This window comes from Mirounga leonina, unplaced genomic scaffold, assembly GCF_011800145.1.
Source record: "Mirounga leonina isolate KUSES-001 unplaced genomic scaffold, KU_Mleo_1.0 Mir_93, whole genome shotgun sequence".
Lineage (NCBI taxonomy): Eukaryota > Metazoa > Chordata > Mammalia > Carnivora > Phocidae > Mirounga > Mirounga leonina.
Window position 1 is genome coordinate 24,037,852 of NW_023270854.1, and position 19,038 is coordinate 24,056,889.

The 19,038-nt window shown below is 53.6% G+C and overlaps 1 protein-coding gene across 1 annotated transcript in view; it reads left to right on the forward strand.

Annotated features, from left to right (window-relative positions):
- MYO5B (myosin VB) overlaps window positions 1–19,038 on the forward strand; it is a 334,133-nt gene that overhangs the window by 299,987 nt on the left and 15,108 nt on the right. The window contains exons 27-34 of the mRNA XM_034995772.1: window positions 301–366; window positions 4,021–4,260; window positions 5,269–5,369; window positions 11,260–11,337; window positions 13,857–14,055; window positions 14,316–14,409; window positions 16,390–16,533; window positions 18,670–18,821. Coding sequence (XP_034851663.1) covers window positions 301–366; window positions 4,021–4,260; window positions 5,269–5,369; window positions 11,260–11,337; window positions 13,857–14,055; window positions 14,316–14,409; window positions 16,390–16,533; window positions 18,670–18,821 — 1,074 coding nt within the window. The remainder of the gene's footprint in view (window positions 1–300; window positions 367–4,020; window positions 4,261–5,268; window positions 5,370–11,259; window positions 11,338–13,856; window positions 14,056–14,315; window positions 14,410–16,389; window positions 16,534–18,669; window positions 18,822–19,038) is intronic.

Here is a 19,038-nt window from a genome sequence, read left to right on the forward strand (position 1 = left end):
GCGACATAATTTAACCCATAACATAGTGTATACATATTCGTATGCCTAAGGATTACGTGAATAGATCATGGAGGGGGTGAGGGCCGCCGGTGGGGGGGGTGGCGGGAGTCATTCGTGGAGAGCTTCCTGGTGGCCTGGAGTTGTGAGCTGCGTTTTGGAGGTGGGAGGGAAGTGGACATATGGGGGTGAGGGGGGCGTGCGGGCACCTGTGCAAACAAGCATGGGGACTGTGGGTGGAAATACTCATGTGGAACAGCTGCATGTAGTCCGGGTTCACCTGCTATCTCCTCATCTGTGCAGGTGGAACAAGCAAAGAATGACCTAGACTTGGACCAGGATGCAGACCTAGCCTACAACAGTCTGAAGGTAAGATCCCCTTGAGTTTCTTCATCTCTGAAATGCAGGAAAATGTGTACTTAGTACAAGGACTATAATCTATACTCATAGGAAACACCAACGAGGTGATTTAGTTCAACTTTGGTACTAACTCCCTAGAGTTAGCACAGACCCCACTGGTGAGGGGCTCGGTTCCACAAGATGGCCCCCGCTTCAGATGCCAATCACATTGGTGGGTCCCCAGGTGACCCACACTTCTGTCCAACGTGTCTACAAATCGGGGGTTCCCACAACCCCCTCCCAAGTTTGATCATATGTCAGGACAGCCCACAGAACTCAGGAGAGCATTTCATTTACTATTATTGGTTTATTATAAAGGACACAACTCAGCAACAGCCAAACGGAAGAGACTCGAGGTGTGTGGGAAGGGGCACGGAGCTTGCATGCCCTCTCCAGGTGCATGCTCCCTATCCCTACCTCCCGGTGCTCACCAAACTGAAGCCCTTTGAAGCCCTCGCTTAGGGTTTTATGGAGGTTCCATTCCACAGGCAACGATGATAAAATCATTGGCCATTGATGTTTAGTTCAATCTCCAGCCCTGGTCTTTCCCTTTTGGGGCGTTGGTGGATGGGGCTATAATCTCCAATATATATAATCTCCAATCTCTTGTTATGACTTACAACACACATCTGTCTCACCCCTATCAGGAAATGCCAAGGATTTTAGTACTCCCGAGTCAGGAACCAGGCACTGAGGCCAAATTTAATGAAAGATGTTCCTCTTTTTTTTTTTTTTTTTAAAGATTTTATTTATTTATTTGAGAGAGAGAGTGAGAGAGAGAAAGAGCACAAGAGGGGGGAGCGGGAGAGGGAGAAGCAGACTCCCTGCCGAGCAGGTAGCCCGATGCGGGACTCGATCCCGGGACCCCAGGATCATGACCTGAGCCGAAGGCAGTCGCTTAACCAACTGAGCCACCCAGGCGCCCGAAAGATGTTCCTCTTGCCTCTATCACTAGGAGTTACGAGAGTTTTGGAAGCTCTGTGCCAGGAACCAGGGTCAGAACCAAATATGTATTTGTTGTTAGGTCACATATGTCTTTACCGACTTGATATAGTTCCAGTTAAAGTAATATGTGACCAGTGGGATGAATTCACTTTGATCTAGACCTGCAGGAAGGGATGGATGTCCCCGCACACCCAGGGCTGGCCCAGCGAGCGCTGGCGAGGTCGCAGGGTGAAGGCTCCAGGTTCCAGGGCAGGCAGGCCTATGTTGACTACAGTGTTGGGGGACTAGGCCTCGGGGCTGGGAGGGCATTTACAGAAAAGGGGCACTGGAGCATTCCCACTCCCCCGCTCCCATTCCCAGAGACTTAGGAATTGGAAATTTATCCATTCTGCCGGGGTCAGTCTGGCTCCACTCATGGGACCACGGATAACTCTGGTAACAGCTACATTGCCCCAGGAGAACAGTCCAGAATCGTGCCCATGGCTTCGTGGACGAGAGCCACAGAAGGGGGGGCTTTGTGAGGGCTTCCTTTCTGATATATTGACTAGATTTATTTTTCTCATGTGATATTTGAAAGCTTCAAAGCCCCGTGGGAGGGGGTTGGGTGTGACAGATGCCTGTGGTATGGGCCTTCTGCACGCCGTTCGTCAGCTCCCATCCCCGAGCAAGTGAGCTTGTTAGGCTGCATTAGAACCGGTAAGATGGTCTCGCCCAGTGGGTCTCCAGGAGTGGTCAAGGACGGGCATCACTGCAGACATGCTCGAAACGCAAATTCTCAGCCCAGACTGGCTGTGTCCGTCTGTTTTCACACGCCTTCGCGAGGTTTCCATTACCCACTCAACCCTGAGAACCATTGCTATAGTCCAAGGGCAAAACGCTGCTTCCAGGAGGCCCATCTTAAAATCAGCTCAGAAGCTCCTCCTGCACTCAGCTGCCTCCTGAGGAAGATGCTCCACTCTGTTCCTGTAGGCTGCCAGCACGGGGCCGGGCTTACAGAGGGCTCGATAAATACTTCTCCCAAACTCTCGAAGCTCCGAGACCGCTCTGCTCTGGCAGGCCACGGTTCTGAGGTTACAAGACCTGGTTTTCCCTTCGTTGTCTCTGGTGAGACCTGGCTTAACCTGTGCACCTTGTCCCCGGGGCTGGCCCTGGGGACCCCTGGGTTTGCGGGAGACCAGTGTTGGGGAGGCTGCGATGCTTCTCACTTAACAGCCCCAGACCTTGAGGGAAGTGATGAAGATGGGGCTTTTTGTCAGCCTGTATCTAGCAGGCCCTGGTTTCTGAGGGCGTGGAGGGCGGGAGGTGTACTCTGCCCTCCCAGAGGGTAGACTTCGCCTGAGCAAAGATCTAAGCAGATGATGAGTCTACACACCTGGCTACTCAGCTGTCTTTTTGAACCCGATCCTTACCAAACTGGATTTGAAAAACCTGCCCGCAAGTACGTGGGGGAGATGAGGCGACTGTGGGAGGACCCCCCCTGACGAGTAGTGATTTTTGCTGAAACTCTGAATTCCCCTCGCCAGATTTTTAGAAATGGCCCCAAGCCTTCTCTAGTGCATGAAGGGGCAGAAGTACACCATTTGGGTACTGGGCTCCAGGCTTATACGTGCCCCCTGTAGGGGTGAGAGGGGGTGGAAGGGTCCTGGGGGGCTGGGGGAGGGGCATCACACCTGCAGAGCATTGCTCAAGGAGGCCTGACAAAATGTGGCGGGGCTGGAAGGTGGGACTCCCTCAACCAGGCATCGGGAATCCTGGGCGCTAGTCGTGGCAGAGCCTCTAAATTCATTGTGAGCCTTCTCTGCTCTGTCCTCAGTGTCCTCATTCAGAAAATGAAGAGATGATTTATTTATATGGTCTCCTAGTTCTGTGGTTCTGTGGCTTCTGTAATAAACCTGCAACCTGTCCCCACTTACCCACTGTTTGGGGGCGGGGCTTGGGGTTGGGAAATTTTTAACTGCATATATTGCAAGGCCCTAAAAGCATTATGTGTATGATTATCAAACTTTATATGGTCTGACTTTGTCAAACACAAAGTTAGATATTATATGCAGAAAGCTTATTAAAATGCATTCTGAGGTTGAATTTCGGTGGTATTTTTGACTCTGTACATAGGTAGTTTTTCTGCTGGCATTGACTGGGGGGGGCTTTCTGTGTGACCAAAACAACAAGAGTGTTCCTGGTATACTCCAGAACTTTAGTCTATGTGGTGCTCCTTAAAATTGGGGGGTGGGGAGGGAGTGCAATGATCTCTAGAGAAATCAGTTTAGGAAATCCTGCAGTCCATATGCTCTCTTGGAAAGTCACAAAGTACGTTAACGAAGTCCAGTGTTGAAAGCATGTTGTTTAAAACATGACATTTCCACGAGGATGAGTTTCGTGGCCAAATACACTTAGAAATATGAACACTATCAGTACCTTCAGGGAACGCTATCATAGAGGCCTCGTGTGAGATGCTTCACACCAGTAACTTAGGGCTGTGGATTCAAATCCAGTTTTAACTACTGACCTTTTGCCAGACAGAACGTTTGTGGTGTGTGTTACCGTTAAAATGAGAAAGTTGCTCTTCGCTTCGCAGGAGTCCGGGCAGGTTGATTAAGGAAGGTGGAGGGAGAAGGCCACGTGGGAAGGCTACCCGAGGTCCAGGGGGAAATGGAGTGTGTTGCTTGGGCTGTCTTCCAGAGGCAAGAGCTAGAGTCGGAGAACAAGAAGCTGAAGAATGACCTGAATGAGCTGAGGAAAGCCGTGGCCGACCAAGCCACGCAGAACAACTCCACCCACAGCTCCCCAGACAGCTACAGCCTGCTGCTGAACCAGCTCAAGCTGGCCAATGAGGAGCTTGAGGTTCGCAAGGAGGAGGTGCTCATCCTCAGGACCCAGATCGTCAGTGCTGACCAGCGCCGACTCGCCGGCAAGAGCACGGTAACCACGTGGCAGCCCCCGGCCGGGCTTGTGAGGGGGGTGACACTAGGTAATAGAGGTGGGGTTTTGCTTACATATCTTTACCCATGAGAACCTTAAACTTAAAAGAGCAGACTCTCCTGCTCCAGGGTCTCTCCCCTAAAGGCAAAGCAAGATACTTGCTGCCCTTTCAGCATGACCTTTCATGGCAGACTTTGCTGGACGTTTCTGGAATCTGCTGAAGTTACTCAGTACGAACGTGTTCAAAAAGAACAAGGCACAGAATTAGGGCCATGGCCTCAGCAGCCCCCTCGGCCTTGTTTTTCACCTTGTGCTTTGCCCCTTGGTGTTTGCTATGATTCTGAGGTAGAGGAAGTCTTTCCTTTCAGCCCTCCCCGGGGCTGGGGGGGCGGGGGGCAAGTCTGGCTTAGCATTTGTTCCTAATATTTTCACCTTCTGGGACAGACTGGGGAGTGGGAGGGAGGGGACAGAGGCTACCTGGGTCACTGTGGGCATGGCCCAGGGATGACATGGGGGGATACGTAAGTAGTCATGAGTGTGGAGGATCAACACTGAGACAGATTTTCACCCTGTCCTTTGGATTTGGGGTGCTGTCACCTCCATAGACACTGTCATCCACCCCCCCCCGACACCCCCAACCACCACTCCACACTCAGGGTCTTTGCAGCCAGGCCTTGTCATTCTGTGCCTTTGAAAGTCACATTCCCGCCTGGGTTTAACTGCTGTTATTTGAGGTCATCCTTGACCTTTGTTTTTTCCCCAAAAGCTTGGGCTTTTTTTCTTTGTTTTTAAGTAGTCCCCATGCCCAGCATGGAGCCCAGCATGGCGCTTGAACTCATGACCCTGAGAACAAGACCTGAGCTGAGATCAAGAGTGGACACTTAACCGACTGAGCCACCCGGGCACCCCCCCCCCCAAAAAAGCTTGTGTTTATGCCTCTGTATATAAAGTCGCTTCATGACCATTGTTTATGTGACTAGAGTTTAATTTTAATCTGGGACCTTCTAGGAGCCAAACATTAATGCCAGAACAAGTTGGCCTAACAGTGAAAAGCACGTGGATCAGGAGGACGCCATCGAGGCCTATCATGGGGTCTGCCAGGCAAACAGGTAAGTCCCCCTCACAGTAGCTCTACCTGGACGAGGTGATGGGAAAGGGTCTTACCCGAGCTAATGCGTGACATCTGCTCCTCAGACACTGACCACGTGCTCAGCATCAGGGTCTCCTTATTGCAGGAGGCAAATGAGAAGGAGCAGACTCAGTGACTCCCATGCCCTCAGGAAAGCACTTGTTAGCTTCTGCAAGACCCCAGTAACACAGCTGGAGCCTCCAGCACGTAGATCCTCTGACAGGCCTTTGGAAAGGGACCCTCCCCGGCAGTGTTGAAAGGAGGAGCAGGGAAGACAGGTGAGAGTGGCTAATCTCACTGAGAGGGAAGCCAGCACCCAATGAGCCCAACGCAATCCTGGGAGGGGCCTGCTGCAGCCCTTCGCTTTAATAGCGGCTGTACTCAACCCAGCTGGTGGGCCCCAGTGCGTAGCATTTAAGAGCTGGAACCCGAGCTAGACGCCCCAGAGGTTGGATGGGAGAATTCGAGCGCTGCCATATGGCTACCATGAGTTTTCCCTGGATTTTAGTTAATTGACCACCTCTCGTCCCTCCTTAAGGATGAGCTCCCCAGGTTAAGGCAACAGAGCATGACTGGGGGAGGCAGCGGGGCCTGGATGAGACCCCCGGGCAGTATGGCAGAGCGCTTGCGAATGGGCACTCTGGACTCCACTCGCTTACCGGCTATTTAGTAACTCCTTCATAACCTCTCAGTGCCTCAGTTTCCCCTCTGAACTGGGGACAGTCACCGCAGTGCACCTCATGCACAGTGATGGAGAAGACCAGGTGAGTTAGTCTGTAATGCACTTAGAACACTGACCGCCATGATTAATGTCTTTGCCTCCGTGTGCCCCCGTGGGTACTCATCAGAGCAGAGCTGGCCTTGTCCCTGGCTACCGTTCTCTCTCACCTCAACCGAATGTCGATCCGTCACTAAGCATTTGTACAGAATTGTCGAAAACCTCAAGCACATCTGGAAAATGTCAGTAGGTGTTGCTGGGAATGCAGCATGATGTTGTCAGCAAGAACGTCACAGAATGACTCTGAAACACTAAGTCTTCAGAGGTCCTCTAGCCCCTCTTTCTGCAGATAGGGAAACTGAGGCCCAGAAGGGGTGAGCAGCTCTGGCACGCAGCCAGCCCGAAACCGAGTCGAGGTATGATCCAGAAGGCCTCACTCCCAGGCTGGGCTGCTTCCAGCATGCTGTGTAGGTAATCAGAAGATGAAGGCTTTTAGCAGCCCCCAGGAGGAGAGTAAATTTCCGGAGAGCTGCAGTTCTGTCCCTGAAAGGAGAGAGAGGGAAATGAAGGTGAGCCTCTCGGTGCTGAAACTGGAGTCAAGATTTAGTCATTTGAAATGATCTTGGGTGAAGAAATGCATTGAATAAGAAAAAAGAACACAGGTAATACTTGAAATTTAAAAAAAGAAAGGAAGGAAACAAGCTGGACCCTGATGAGGGAGAGTGAATGCAGATCTTTCTGATCTTCTACACTGTGGCTGTTATCAGCTGTCAGCTCCCTTTTTATTCACCCAAATGCTTGTCAGGGATCCAGTCCCAGGGGCTGCCTACTTACTCTGGATTTGTCTTCCTTTGCAGCAGTAATCATGGTGGTGGTAAAATAAAAATAGCTTTTCTTACATCTTAAAATAATTGCATTCCCAGCAATCCCGGGGTACAATAGGGGACTCACAGCCAGTGATACCCAGTTAGGTACAGAAAGCTGCCTCAGGGTGGGAAGCCTGAAGAACCCATTCCCCAGTGCCTGCCACACCTGGAAAGGGACCAGACCATGGTGGGTTTGTGCCTCTCCCAGTTTGGTAATCCCAGCAGGGAGGGAGGTGCAGACGGTGATTCCTGGTGCCAGGCAGCCAGGCCATCTATTATGAGGGCAGCCCCTGCCCATAAGAGTGCTCTGAAGACCCAGCGGCTTCTCTCCTGCGATTTCCCTGTAATGGAGAGTGTTCCTGTTGGAAGAGAAGTTGTATGAATGCATGTGTGATTGGGGGTGGAGGGATTACAAAGATCTATCCTCTACCTAGGAAAAGCTTACACTCACGCACTGGAAGTTCCAGTTTGGACCTTCTTTCACTCCCTAACTTCCAGAGTTTATAGACTTCTGTTTGATCTTTACGGATTGTGTGTCTTCCTTTGTTTTCAAGTTTGGGAGAGAAGCCGGTATTGAGGGTCTGTTCTGGGAAGGAACCTCAGGAATATGGATAGCTCTTCTGCTTCCAGAAAGTGCTCTCATTTTCACATTTTGGGAACTAAGAGAAATCCGCAACATTATTACCATTTTATGTGGCCCAAAATCAAGTTAAAGAGAGGGCTGGTCCTTGCCCAGGGATGGGCTGCAGCAGACAGAGGTGGGTGTCTGGAGGGTTTGGAGGGCGGGGATAGGGAAGTGGGCTAGCCTCACCTCCAGGCGTGCACTCAGGGCGCAGAGCTAGGTAGGAGCAGGAGTGTGGTGAGGGCTCAGGTCTAGCTCCGGGAACAGTGCTCCTTTGGCCACTGGCCATTTCCACTCAAGTCTGCAGAGCTCCAAAGAGAAACTGAGAGTGCATGATTAGACCTTTGCTTGGGTCCCGGGAAACCTTGCAATCCTTCTACCCAGCAGGTTCCAGGAAACAACAGGAGGCCCTTGGCACAAAAGGTAGCTTTGCCTGTTGGACAGGTAAACCCGGGGTTATTACAATGGGCCTGCTTGGGACAGTGGAGATCCAGAAAGGGGTGCGTGCAGATTCCTTAGGATAGGCTTGGAGTTCGTGGCTCATTTGGCCCTGAGCCCCAGCTGCTGTGGGATGTCTTGCTCAAAACAGCAAAGGAGGGGGGAGAGAGCCTCATTCTCCCCAGCTCCCTTCTCTTGAGTCCTCGCTGTCACTGTTCCCAGCTGGAAACCCTCGGCTTGCTTCTATGAGGCAATGATTCCCTCATAAGGTTTCCCAAAATTCAGTGGGTCCCAAGCCACCAGTACAATTCCTGTCTGCTGTAATTCCGTGGCATGGCCATATTTATCCAGACAATTCACCTTCCCGTGGCCCAGCCTGTAGTTTCAGGCATCTCTCTCATTCGCAGCACTGGGGTTATGGCCTCCCATTCTCAGAGATTGTGGGGAATGTCCTGGGCAGTTGGGTGGAACCTCCAGGTGTGAGCTACAGAAATGAGGACATCTGTGAAGCACAGCATGCTCTTTTTAGAAACTGGAAAGCCACCATCTTCGCGCTCATAGGAACCTTGCCTGTTTCCGTCCACAGGGAGCTGGGTCCTCAAACCAGGACTGAGGAATGGCAGTTGGGTTGTAGCCCTGATGGTCTCCACAGAGGGAAAGCAAATACTATCCTAGGCCTTTTCTGCTGCATGATCTTTACAGTTAATACAGTTATGTCATTAAGGATCTAGAAGGAACCTCCGATAAGCCAGTGGAGCACTTTCATTTCACACATGAAGAAACAGGTCCAGGGCACGTAGGCAGCGACCACGACATGCCTTTGGGGTGCCTGGTTCTCCAGCCAGGTTCTTCAACGCGCTCTTGCTGCCTTCTGCAGTTGGAGACTTTATATTCAAGTGTGTCTGAAGCCTCACCGGGAACGGGGCCCAGCGCAGTGGCGTATACACAGGAGAGTCTCCACGAATGTTGATTTGTTCATTGACCTCATGTACTTTATTTTTCAAAAATTCCTGTGAGCTGCTGTTTGGGGTTTTCTTTCTCCTACCACTACGTGGCGCTCCCTCCCAGGCCTTCACCCCTTTGGCATGCAGAGGGGAGGGAGACTCTCCGTGGAGGAATCGTTCCTCTTTCATCCAGGAACAAAGGCTTGGACCTGGAGCTGGTTGACTGCATTTTCATTAACTGGTATGCCTGACTTCCTGAGCACCGTGGATGACTGGCCCGCACAGTCTCTACTTTTATCTTTGTGCATCATGTCTGGCCTGTTCCAGAATTAAGAATTCTGAGAATGTCTCCCTCTGAGCAGGGATTAGCAACACACACGCACCCGCCAGAGCCTGAGAGGTGGGACTCAGTCTGCCATGGAGGGAACTATAGGAATGCGGTGACCCTGCCGGAGAGAGCCGGCAGCCCCACCCCCTACCCCACTCCGCGGCATCTGGAGGGCCAGCCGGTGTGGGCGGATGTCAGCGTCAGGCAAGTCCTCTCCATCTCGGGGTCCCTTCGTGCATGGCAAACAAGATGGAGGAAAAGATCCTGTGTTCCTGTGCAGCAACAAGGCCCTCCCCAAGAGGGGCTGCCCATGTGCGCTAACGTACTAGCTACTCAAAGGCCCTAGTTAAATGTGGTAGGAGCGGAGAAGGGAAAGGTGCTAGGCTGCCAGCCCCCCTTGACAGGGCCCGGGTCACTTTTGGATTTGCTAAGATAAGTGGAACATACAGATGAGTTAAGTGCTAAGCACGGGAGGGGGGCAGCTAAAAGTCTACAATCAAAGGCCGTCTGTGGGGAGACCAGGCCTTGGTGGGAGCTCTGGACATTTGAGGAGCCAGAGTCCTAAAGAGAAGAGGTCCCCAGGATCTACTTCTTGGCAGTAATCCCCTCACTGCCCAGCTGGAGGGAGCACAAGCTGTGAAAGTAAGGGACAGACTCAGGGCACAGAAGCATGCTCGCTGCAGTCTCTGCCCCCTTCCCTCCTCTTCAAGCTTTTCAGGGACCCAGCTTTCAGGGACCTAGGGGCCATATGACCAGCTTTGCTCAAGAAGCAGCTTGTGTGAGCTCTGCAAAGGCCTAGGGCCGCCCTTCATGAAGCTGAGCTCCGGCAAGGTAAAACGGGGTAGCTGGCCCCCCTCGACCTCACCCAGAACCTAGCAGGAGCGGTAGAATGGCTCCAGGGGATGACGGTTTCTCCTTGTGAGTGACGAAGGGCTTGTTGGTCCATGCATACCACCTGCAGCTCCTCTGTGATTCCTGCCAGGAAGTTGGGATCCAACCAGCCGAGGAGGATTCCCTAGCGCAGAGAGGGAGGGGCAGCATCCTGGCAGGTGCGAGGAGGCTCGGTCTGCCACCCACCGCCCCATCCCACTGGCCATTGAGGATCTCCTGTGTGCCCAGGGCTGCGACGGTGGGGAGGTACATGGATGGGGGAGCACGGGACATGCGCCTAATCTCCAGGAGCTGCTCTTGGGGCATTGGGCAGACACTGGGCCACTGGGGAGGGCCAAAGGGTTTGCGAGGAGATGGCAACTGACCGTCTGCTTTCCAAATTGACTAAATAGGGATGCAGCCCAGTCCCCAGGGGGAGCAGAGAAAGTTCAGCGGGCATCCTGCGTGGCCGTTTTTATTCATGGTTTCTTTACATGTGACTGTAGTGAGGGCTGGAGGTGAGATTAGCTTATGCTTTTGTGTCCTTAGTGACAGGAGAACAGCACTGAAAAGCAGACAATATGTAGTCGTCTTCCTCAGGGTTACTGAGCCTCGTGTCCCCAGTCCGTGCCGAGCAGATGCACCATCCCCGGGAGGCCCTCTGCAGCCTCTCCCGAGGGCGGGCCTCACCTCCCTGCCCTGGTTGTGCCTCTCCTGATTCTCCCTTTCCTTTTCTGAATCCTCCTCGGGGGAGAGGGGGATGACCACTGCTGTTCACAGAATTTATCAGGGCAAGTGCAACCCTTTGTTCTCGGCAACACGCTCCCCAGCCTATCATGATCTGCGAGCTCCCATGAGAGCACATGGACCCCCTTCTGAGACCCGGCCTGGGGGACGGGACGTTCTTAAGCGCTCGGGGTCTGGTGACAGCAAAGGAAGAAGGGAGGCTGGGAGTTTTTGAGCTTTTCCTTTTTTTTTTTTTTATTTCCAACCCTTGGCTGGAATGGCCTCACTTTCCTGGACGTTCTACCCCCCGTCTCTTCCTTCTACACTCGATGTCCTGTTTTCTGTCCTTTATTTCTAGCAAGACTGAGGATTGGGGATATTTGAATGAAGATGGAGAGCTCGGCTTGGCCTACCAAGGCCTAAAGCAAGTTGCCAGGTCAAACATATGCCTTTCTACCTGTGTCTGCTCTGTCTGTCCCGCCCGCTCGTGTCTACGCTTACCTGTTTCTCAGCTGGAGTGGAGGCCGGGGCGTGATTCACAGGGGTCACCCTGCCGGCGCCCTGTGTCCGGGGTCCGTGTGGATGAGGCGGCGAGGCTGCTTGTGGGGGTCCAGGCAACAGCAGCTGATGGCTCAGGGGAACCTCCCTGGGGTCAGGACACTGATGCTTCAGTGGAAGATCCAGAACTTGAATCCTGTTCCATTTGATACCAGAATCTGAATGTAGAAGCCACTGGCCTTGGGCTGTGGCTGAGCAGTTTAGCAGGGAGGTTAGACACGCACGACGTGATGGTCCTGTCCCACATTGGCTGCCCAGGTGTGGCTCTTCAGGGCTGTGGCATAGCTTGGCACGTTTGAGCCTCCCAGCAACCAATGGGGTGGTGGTCCGCAGGCTTGTGTCCCAGAAGAGGAAGCTGAGGTGAGTCCATGTTGGCCCAGCTCCCTCGGCCTGGTGGTGGTAGGGCCAGGTGGAAACCCAGTGCCCTCACATAGTACCTCCGGAGCGTTGCCTGCTGATGACCTGCTGGAGGTCCCATGACAGCAATGAGAATCAGTTCTTGGGAAAAGAACGTTCAGATCAGCTGGGTTTTTGAGGCAGTGTGTCTCCTGGCTCTGGGTTGCAGTGTGGCCCCACTGCCTGTGAGCAAGGTGACCCCTGTCTCTTCCCTTGCTGGTCTAATGTGGATCAGAATGGGACCTGCCTCATGGAGTCATTACAAGGAATAGGGTTAACACAGGTGAAGCATTTTGTACGTGCCCGGCACATAGTGCAGAATCAATATTAGCTGATATTTGTTATAATGGCCATTACTCAGTAAGATCTGCCCCACTGAGAAGTTTGTTGTTTTGGAGGAGAGAGCTATGTGTAAAACCAGGTGATTCCTTGTGGCTCTCTATCGGCAGATTGGATTTTTTTTTTTTTTTAATAAGCAAACGAATACAATAACAAAACTGAAAGCACAGACCTGTGCATCAGGAGACCTGGCTTCTAGAACCAGCTGTCACTGGCTGTGGCCTCAGAGGAGGTGGCTAGCCTGGTGCTTGGCCAGGGATTCTCGGATCTTGCCCAGAACCCTGGGCTAAGCCACCCAACTACAGTCTGTGGGGAGAATAAGAAAGCTGTGGACACAAACTCACAGCACAAATCAGGAACCGAATCTTGGGGGAGAGTCCCTAGAACCTAGGGGTTTCTATTCTCTCTTGATAGGTTTATAACTTACTGGTGATGCTTTTAGTGTCTTGTAGCCGAGAGTGAATGCTCTCTATCCTACGTTCTCTAAAATGCTGATTTAATTACAGAACTCTTTTCCACAATCCTCATGTTATTAGTGCTTTCAGCTGCCTGTGGCGAGCAGGTGAATCAGTCATTCCTCCATCATTTCTTCACTTGTATGCATCTGTTGAGAAGCTCCTGGGAGCCGGGCATTGCACCCCATGCCACTATGGAGCTGACTGAGCTATGGAATACATGGGTGCTAAGCTCTGGTCACCATCTTGGCATCCCTGGGAGAGACCAGGGTGAATTTTCAAGCGTATGGACCATGTCAGACAGCTTTTGATGTACCTTTCATCCAGAATCTCCTACATTTCTTTCATGTGATTGTTTACTGCCCTGGATCAGAACATTTGCTCTTGAACCCAAGAAGATAGCACCTAGTTCACATTAATACTTCCTGAGGAGGAGGAAGCTGCTTAGGAAGCTTCACTAATCCCTTGCCTTCTCTCATGATGGACGGAACAGGCGTCTCCCAGAATTGCCCGGGGAACTTTCAGACTCAGAGTCTTCTGAGACTTCTCTCCAACCTCCCCCAGATCTTCTCAAGGTCTTTCTGCTTCTGGTCATGACACCAGCTGATCTTAAACCTTCCCTAGATCATTCGCCAAGACTCTTCATTTCTGTCTTGACTAGAGAAAAAATTATATATTTATGGCCACAGATAAAAGTGGGGGTGGGGAAGAGAAAAAGGAAGGAGCTAATGTTTTGCTTTTCTAAAACGTGCAGATAATGTATAGGGAAAATAGGCAGGCAATATAATTCAGTCTACTAGGGTTTTGTCTTAACAAGGAGATTCTTGTGAGATTTGGGCAGATGTGGATACTTTTATGTAACCGATGCTGTAAGAAATGTCTGCAGATGACATTTTGACACGGAGACAATCTCTCAGTCCCAAACCAATCGCCCGCGCAGGACAAGGAGCGCCATAGGGGAGGGGCTGTCAAGAAAAAGGCCTCAGACCAGGGGTGCGCGTTTGGCCCCTCCCTGCTTCCCATCCTCGGAGAGGACAAGCCGGCCTGCTTGCCAGTCCGTTCCCCTCGGCGTCCTTCCCCTGTTGGGTTCATGCAATCGCTGCCGCTGTGTGCTTGGCTGCTTCCCCGTCACGTGTCCGTCCGAGGCCCCTCACGTGGGGCGCCGACCTGAGCCCCACGGTCACCCGGCCTCCTTGCCCTGCTGCAGGCTGCTGGAGGCCCAGCTGCAGGCCCAGAGCCGCGAGCACGAGGAGGAGGTGGAGGGTCTCCAGGCGCAGGTGGAAGCCCTGGAGGAGGAGCTAGACAAGCAACAGTACACGTTCTGTCAGACGCTGCTCCTCTCGCCGGAGGCCCAGGTGGAGTTTGGTGTCCAGCAGGAGATCTCCCGGCTGGCCAACGAGAACCTGGTGAGTGATGTCGCCCAGCGGATCCCACCCTGGAAAGTCGTGTTCCAGAAAAAGATGGGGCCAGCGGTGGCCTTTGGCTAAATGGGCAAGCTTTGCGTCCCTGGCCCTATAGCAGGAACAGAGAATCTAGAAACCACCCGTCAGCAAGGCTTTAGGACTGGGGTTGGCGGCTACCCGGGGGCCGTGCTGGGCCCCAGGATTCTACCCCCTGCCCTCCAGGCCGGGTTGTCTATTCTCACACTGCTTCCTTCTGATTTTAGGACCTCAAAGAGCTGGTAGAAAAGCTGGAAAAGAATGAGAGGAAGCTCAAGAAGCAACTCAAGATTTACATGAAGAAGGTCCAGGACCTGGAAGGTGTGTGTGTGTCACCTGTAGGCTCAGTCACGAGGGACGGACGGGAACAGACTGCCCGCTTCCCTCTGCCGACTCTTCCTGCTTCACCCGTTCCGGGTGCCTGTGCCCAGTCCAGCCGTGGGATAGACTAAGCCCCCACGAGCTCACACATTCTCAATTGGCCAGAATCTGGACTAAGATAGGTAAATTCAGCAGGTGTTTGGGTGCTTACTCCGAGCTCTGCACCGAGACAGTGGGCCTGTGGCCCTGCCCTCAAGGGGCTTAAACCTGGGAGGCAAAGCTTTTTGGTGTGGAAAAAATGCTACATGACACACAGACCCCAACCACAGGGGCCTCACTCCACGTGACGGTTAGTCAGGAAGGAGAGGGGTCAGTCCTGTGATTAAATTTCCAAACTGGAATCTGGCCCAGAGAGATCAGGCAGGTTTAAATTTTCTTCCAGAAACCTCCAGAATGTTCTTTCTCCGATTCCTTGCTATAAATCTGTCAGTCTCCAGCCCTTCTTGGCACAGCGCCCAACCCAGGTGTCATTTGTGTGATCACCTGATTATGCCCACCTGCTGCCCTGAACGCAGGAGGAAGCTCTGGGAGGCCAGGGCTATCTGTTCCGTTCGGCCCTCTCCATCCCTGAAGCTCTCTGTTCTGAGTTCTCATTCTCCTGGTCGCTTGGCTTCAGGCTTCTCTGTTTCGTTCAGTCTTGAAGACCTATTGTTTGCTCTCCTTGACCGCTTCTGTGCGTGCCCCTCCCCCCTAGTCCCCCGATGACTGTAGGGGCCTCCCCGTTCCCCACTTGTGCCCCTGCTGCTGTGTTTCCAGTCCCCTCCTCTTTCCCCATGGAATGCGATGCTCCCCCCTCCCGCCGCTCCTCTCCAGCTCACCCCGCCCCCACACACAGCCTCCCCTGCAGCACATACCTGCCTCGGGGTGCTTCCTCTCCCCGCTTCTCTCCTTGTGCCTCGTGGAGCCTTGTAGGGCCTGGGGCCTGGTGAGGATGGGTGGATCAGCTCCTTCCCACCTGGTTGTTAAGATCCTGCCTGTGCTTCAGCCCTTCTCCCTGAAGAGCTCCAACAGTCTGTCCATCCAGCCTCATCACCACCCACGCTCCACACTCGGGGCTCGGCACCTGGCCGAGTTGCGCTGTAATATGTGCTTCCAGTTTAATGTACAGATGCGTCTCCTTAGCTGGACTGGTGGGTCCGTGGTTGGCTACTCCATCTCATCTGCTGCCATGCTTAGAACAGTGCCCTGTATGTGGCAGGCCCTCGGACACGCTTGGGGATAGCCCTGCAGATGCCCACCACCTGTCCCATAGTGTCAGGCCAATGGAAGTCCTGAGTGAGGGGTGACACGGCCTTTGTACCCCCAGCCACAGCACCAAAATGCCTCTTGAATAATTAGCTTACGTCGTTGCAAACACTGCATTTAGCAGCCCTGCTCCTTGATCTGCCTCTGGGAGCTGGAGACTTTCTTCCTCTGCTGCTGGCACTGTCCTGCTCCATGTCCATGGGTCAGAGATGGTGCCTGGGCCTTGCCCAGAGATGGTAGCTGTCAGGGCAGCTACTCTGTGGCCATACGCAGGGAACTGGGTCGGGCGGGCCTGGCCAGGGCCCTAACATCCTCTCAGACAGACGGTAGCCCTGTTTCTTACAGCTGGATGGGGAGAAACAGTGGCCTGGTGGGATGGGTTGTGCATCCTGTGCCTTCTGTCCTTCCCAAGTTTTCTCCGGTCTACCTGCCTGGTGGAGTTTCCCCTATGCTTGTCCTGTGGGGCCCCCAGTGCCTGGTGCTAAGCTCCTTGGGTCACACTTGGAGTGTGGTCTGGGCTGCAGGGACAGACCACATAAGGGGTGTGGGAGCTCAGAGAACCCAGAATGCTGGGTCCCCAGACCCGAACAAACGCCACTGACCTAAGGCATCCCTACATCTCAGGCCTACAGCCTGGAGGTCTCTATTCATGCTCCCTGTCTCTTTCCGGCCCAGCTGCCCAGGCGCTGGCCCAGAGTGAGCGGAGGCGCCATGAGCTCAACAGGCAGGTCACTGTCCAGCGGAAGGAGAAGGACTTCCAGGGCATGCTGGAGTACCACAAGGAAGACGAGGCCCTTCTCATTCGGAACCTGGTGACAGGTCAGGACCCTCTGTGTCATCCCACCGCCACTCTCCTCCTCCCCCCCACTCCACTGCCAACCCAACATAACCCACTCCCCACTCTGCATCCCCCACCTGCACCACCCCCACCTCCCTCCACCCCCCTCCCTCCACACGGCTGCATTTCTAACGAGCTCCCAGCTCCTGGGCGATGCTGATGCTGATGCTGATGCTGTGGGGACAGCCTACCAGGCTCTTGGGAGCGGCTTTCCACACTAGCCCCTGCTCCATCCGGCTTCCCCATGCCTGCCTTCCTGCCGTGTACCCAGCCCAGTGCAGCAGCTGCCTGCAGAGCAGGGGGAGGAGGCTTGGAGGAGAGAGTCCTGGATGAAAAAAGGAAGACTCTTGGGCAGCCTGGTCCTCTGGCCCCTGAGCCACGAGCTCCATGACTCGGAGCCTGAGGTGTCCTGTAAAATAGGGATGTGGGCAGTACAACAGATGGGAAATATAACAGGAGAAAGTGCTGTGCTAAAGCCACAGACCCTTCTCAATGTGACGAATGTGAAGAAGTGGTCGCTTTCGCGGGGACATTGGAAGGTCAACTAAGAGGTAAACGTTATTTTAGAGAAATTCGAGTTTGCCAAGGTCCCACCCTGCCGAGCACCTCGCCGAGGGCCGAGCGCTCTAGAAACATGGGGGTGGCTCCAGCTTAGGGCAGATTTTGCCTCTGTTCTTTGCTTTGGGTATTTTCAGTAACAGTATTTTGGCTCTGTTTGTAAAGGCTAATTCCCCTAGAGTTGTCCAGCAGTTTGACGGAAGTCCTCTCTTCCTTCAACAGGCTGCATCCTACTCTAACGCTGCTAGGAATGAGCCTTTCATCTCTGGTGAATGAAACTCAAAGTGCCTAACAGTAGAGTGAAAAAAAAAAAAAAAAAACTAATGAGGCTCCCGTGCCAGCAAGCAGGTGGCTCCTTCCCCCGTCCCTGCTCAGGCGGCCCCAGACGAGGCCATCTCCCGCTAGGCTGCCTGCACGCCGCACCAGTCCCCTTCCCTCTCGTCATCCAAATGAACGCCAAGACTTTATCTGACCTGCTTCTAGGTCCCCAGCACGGGCTAGTTGCTGTGGAGGATAGAGAAGTGTAGACCAAGTGTAGAGTCTGTGGGAAACAGGACTCAGAGCACGACAGGACAGGTGTTTGCAGGCTGTACGTGGGTCAGGCCCCAGTCAGTGGAGAGGCTGAGGAGACTGGCGTCAGGCCGTGGCACTCGGGGGGTGGGGGCCGCCTGCGGCCACTCAGCAGCCTACTTGATCTGTTCCTGGCTCTGAGGATGTCTGGGCAGCTGCTGCCAGGTTCACAGTTTCCAAACTGACAGTTAAGTGGGCTAAAGGTCCCTGCGGCCCAGGGACATGGGCTGTCTTTGGGAATGTGCCGTCTGCCAAGTTCTCCCGGAACCTGCTCTTGCAGTCGGCTGCGGAAGAGCCCGCTGTGCCCACGGCAGGAAGCGCTGCTGTGGGCTGCAGGGTGCTACCCCTGGGGAGCCGGCTCCCCCCTGCAGCTGGCCCCGGGCCCCTGCTCTGGGCGCCAAGGGCGGTGCCCTCTGTGTGGGGACCCGGGCAGGAGCTACCCGTGGGCTCCTTTCCTTCTTGTTGTAAGGACCAGGCGTTAGGAGCCTGTTTTATTGTTCTAGTCCAAACAATTAGGAATGTGTTTTTGACAGTTTGGAGTTTTTAACTAGTTTCTGAAACTAGTACTCGGGGGCAGAAGGTGTCTGTGTATCCCTGGCAGCTTCTCCCCTACTCCTCCTCCAGCCCTGCCCCCGCCGCCCCGCCATGAGAGGTTATTCTTAGAGGAGCTTCAGGAAAATATTGAAAATATTTGTATTTCAGGGACGCCTCGGGTGGCTCAGTCGGTTAAGCGTCTGACTTCAGCTCAGGTCTTGATCCCAGGGTCTTGGGATTGAGTTCTGCATCGGGCTCCCTGCTCCATGGGGAGTCTGCTGCTCCCTCTCCTTCTGCCTCTTCCCCAGTTTGTGCATGCTCTCGCTCACTCCCTCAAATAAATAAAATCTTAAAAAAAAAAAAAAAAAAAAGAAAAAATTTCAGAATTTCAGAGCAAGCTTCTCAGAGCCCCACGCATCTGCTGGAATCTAACTCTTGCTGCTTGTTGCCGTCAGAGCTGAAGCCACAGATGCTGGCCGGCACCGTGCCCTGCCTTCCTGCTTACGTCCTCTACATGTGCATCAGGCACGCTGACTATGTCAACGACGACCTCAAGGTGCACTCCTTGCTGACCTCCACCATCAACGGCATTAAGAAAGTCCTGAAGGTAGGTGCCCAGCGCTGGAGATGGTGGTCGGCGGCGGATGGACGGAAGCCCACACCTCCCCATAGCTGGGCTCTGTCTAGGCTCTCCTCACCCCTCCAGCTCGAAAGGTGGATGATGGAAGTGCAGTTTGCCAATGGAGCCGGGATGCTCAGGCTCAGAAATGGCTGGACGCCCAGAAATCCAGTGTTGCCATCCGGCCGCCTCCAGGGAGCCCTGG